Source organism: Nuphar pumila, chromosome 5, assembly GCF_984573655.1.
Source record: "Nuphar pumila chromosome 5, dmNupPumi1.hap1.1, whole genome shotgun sequence".
In the NCBI taxonomy this organism is placed as follows: Eukaryota; Viridiplantae; Streptophyta; class Magnoliopsida; order Nymphaeales; family Nymphaeaceae; genus Nuphar; species Nuphar pumila.
In genome coordinates, this window is record NC_143253.1 from 125,093,912 (window position 1) to 125,097,518 (window position 3,607).

At 42.2% G+C, this 3,607-nt stretch overlaps 1 protein-coding gene across 1 annotated transcript; it reads left to right on the forward strand.

Annotated features, from left to right (window-relative positions):
- The first annotated feature begins 347 nt into the window (after positions 1-347).
- Positions 348-3,050, forward strand: LOC149838553 (pentatricopeptide repeat-containing protein At4g39952, mitochondrial-like). Its single transcript, XM_090008268.1, has one exon. The coding sequence runs from the start codon at positions 348-350 to the stop codon at positions 2,817-2,819; it is 2,472 nt and encodes an 823-aa protein (XP_089864394.1). The 3' UTR covers positions 2,820-3,050.
- The last annotated feature ends 557 nt before the right edge of the window (positions 3,051-3,607 follow it).

Here is a 3,607-nt window from a genome sequence, read left to right on the forward strand (position 1 = left end):
TGGATGTACCCAAACCAGCCTAAATAACTAGTTGTTCAAATTTGGGTTCAGGTTCGAGTTTGTCTAGTCAATAAATGAAATTCCAGACCTGAATCCATATAACTTAAATGAGCTTACTTTCAATGAAAATACATATAAAACACTCGGGTCAAGCCTGGTTCGACAAAAATCATAACATAAACCCAACTCACATATTACTCGAGTCAGGTTCAGGCCGACCCAAATAATATTGGAGTCGGCATTTTTTATGCCCATATTTGAGAATGGGTTCGGGTTGAGTCAGGTACCCGATACAAGCCCGACCCATTTTGACAGCCCTATATTTGGAGTTGGAGAAACCAGACTCCATGCGTGAAAGCCACATGCTATTTCTCAAGACCAACCAACACAGACCGAGACTCTTCTCTCTTCAACAACTGCGTCATTGCACCGTCCCTGCTTCCTCCCTATTCACACACCTCATCTCCGTCTTGAGCTCCATCTCAGACCTTCCTTCCCTCCTGCGAGTACATTCGACAATCATTACCACTGGCCATTCGAGCAACGCCTTCTTGACAGCCAAACTCATCTCCGTTTACTCCGATTTCAATGGCACAAAAGTTGCTGCCAAACTGTTCGACCAAATGCCCCAACGAGATACCTTCTTGTGGAACTCCATCATTAAGACCCATTTATCCAATGGCTTGTTCGAGGACACCCTCCATTACTGTTACGAGATGCGCCTCTCCGGTGGTGCCCGGTTGGACCACTTCACCTTCCCCATGGTGGTCGCTGCCTGTGCGGAGCTTTGTGCTATGCAAGAGGGAAGAATTGTGCATGGAATCGCCTTCAGGTTGGGTATTTTGGGTTCCAATCCTGTAGTTTGCTCTTCTTTGATGTATTTGTATGCGAAATGCGGGAGAATGAGCGATGCCCAACGATTGTTTGACGAAATGGCTGTTAGAGATGTCGTCTCTTGGACTGTGTTGATTGTGGGCTATGTTCAGAATGGTGATAGTATGATGGGTTTGAATTGTTTCCAACTGATGTTTTCAAACGGAGAGAAACCCAATTTTAGAACCATCGAGGGAATTCTACTAGCATGCATAAATTTGGGAGCAATATATAATGGGAAGTGTTTACATGGGTTTTTGGTGAAGAATGGAATTGGGTATTTGCCTTCTGTTCAATCTTCACTCTTGTCGATGTATTGCAAGTGTGGAAGTGCAGGGGACGCTCAGTTGGCCTTTGATGAATTGGTTGAAAAAGATGTCTTCTCTTGGACTGCGATTATTGGAATTTATTTGCGAAATGGGTGTGAATCCGAATGCATGGAACTGTTTCAGAAGATGCAGGTTTCAGGCATCCGGCCAGATGGAATTGCAATCAGCTGCTTGTTAGTGGGTTGCCAGAGCATGTATCAAGGCATGACCTTTCATGGGTTGATTATCAAGATAGGCCTTGAACTTGAAACTTTACTTTGTAATTCTTTATTATCCATGTACTGTAAGTTTGACCATTTGGAAATTGCACGCCAGGTTTTTGATAAGGCACCCCAAAGAGATAATGAATCTTGGAACTGTATGATTGGTGGGTATGTCTCAAAGGACTTGAATTTAGAGTCCATGGAGTTGTTTAGGGAAATGCAATGTGCAGGACTGATGCCGGATTCAGATTGTTTAGTTATTCTACTTTCTGCATGTTCACAGATAGCAGCTTTGCGTGAAGGCAGGTGCATTCATTGCCATGCAATCAAAAGATCCATGCATGTAGCAGCTTTTGTGGGGAATATGCTTGTTGACATGTACGCAAAGTGTGGAGATTTAAGAACTGCCATTCTTTCCTTTCACATGATGGACAAAGATATTGTCTCATGTAATATCATGATTTCAGCTTACTCTGGTTGTGGGCGCAGTATCGACGCAATTTCTCTCTTTGGACGAATGCAATTTGAGAATATGAAACCAAACTCAGTGACGTTCATGAGTGTCCTTCCAGCTTGTTCTGAGATTGCAGCTCTGCAATTTGGAGAATGGATACATGGTCTCATCAAGAAAATGGGACTTGAATTTGATGAGCCTCTGTACACTGCTCTGATCGATATGTATGCAAAGTGTGGGAAGCTTGGTGGTGCTAGAGAGTTGTTTGATGTGATGCCCTATAGAGATGTTATCTCCTGGAATGTCATGATTTCGGCGTATGGAATGCATGGATATGCTGAAAATGCATTTCAATTATTATTTGAAATGCAGGAAGCCCGTATTAAACCAAACGGTGTTACCTTTCTTGCCATCTTATCTGCATGTAGTCATGCTGGCATGGTCTCTGATGGGAAGCACTACTTTAGTATGATGGAGGCCTTCTCTATCACGCCTACAGTTAAGCACTATGCCTGCATGGTCGACTTACTTGGCCGTGCTGGGCACTTATGTGAAGCTCTAGATCTTATCAGATCCATGAAATGTGATGCTGATGGTGCTATATGGGGATCTTTGCTAGGTGCTTGTAGACTTCACAATAACATTGATGTAGCAGAGCAAGCAACAGAGGAACTCTCAAAGTTGGACCCTGGAAATGATGGCTATTATATTTTGATGTCGAACTTGTATGGCTCAGCTGGAAGATTCGAAGAGGAACTGCAGGTGAGAGAGATGATGAAGAGGAGAAGTGTGAGAAAGAGACCCGGATGGAGTGCAGTGGAGATCTTTGGAGAGACCACCGTTTTCTTGGTGGGAGATACATCTCACCTGCAGTCTGAATCAATATGTGCCACTCTTGAGTCTTTGTTAAAGCATATGGAGGACTTGTATATGTTGCTTGGGAGGAGCTTAGCTGCTTGATGTACGTTAATGATCATGTCTTATAGGAAAATATTTTGAGGTCTTCCATGGCTTTACTCGTGCTTTCAGGTCACGTGCTTTCTAGGGGTGATGTGGGGGAGTGGAGTTAGCCAATAGGAGGAGGGTGCTTGAAAAATCAATAAGGGATAGGTGGTCATAATTTACCTACATAAATTAGGCTTGAATTTTGGTTGGTTGGTTTATTGTGATTTGTGAATTTGCATATGTTATTTATATTTGGTTTTTTTGTCCCTCGTGGATTTCCTTTGGGTATATTGATGGTGTTGTGCACCACAGCAGTTCATGACCCAGAGAATTGCTTCTGCTTTCTTTTCCTCTGACTCGATTCCTTAAAATTCAAAATGCTTATGCTCTGTTTGGAAACGGGTGTTGGAGGGTTTTGCAAGGAGTAGGGAGAAGTACAAAAGCTGGACTTCAAGTGAAATGGATTTCAAAGAAGTGTATTCTCTCTATTGTTTGGAAACATAAGTAACTCCAAGGATTCAAGAGATTCCTCACCATGCTTGATTGTAGGTGATTGGAGTTATAAGCATCTTGAGTGCAGCAACTAATTAGATTGGGTTTAAGGAGGGTATTATTTTTCTAGTGCTTAAAGAGGTGGGAGAAGCAATACAAAGAAAAGGCTTCATTTCTAATGAATTCATCACAGATAAGAAAAAACCAAAAACCAACGTTCGCAATAAGCGTAAAATTCAAATACAAATTAACAACAGAGCTATTGTAGCTGACCACGTTAGAAGGGATCAGAAATAATTAGAAATATTAAG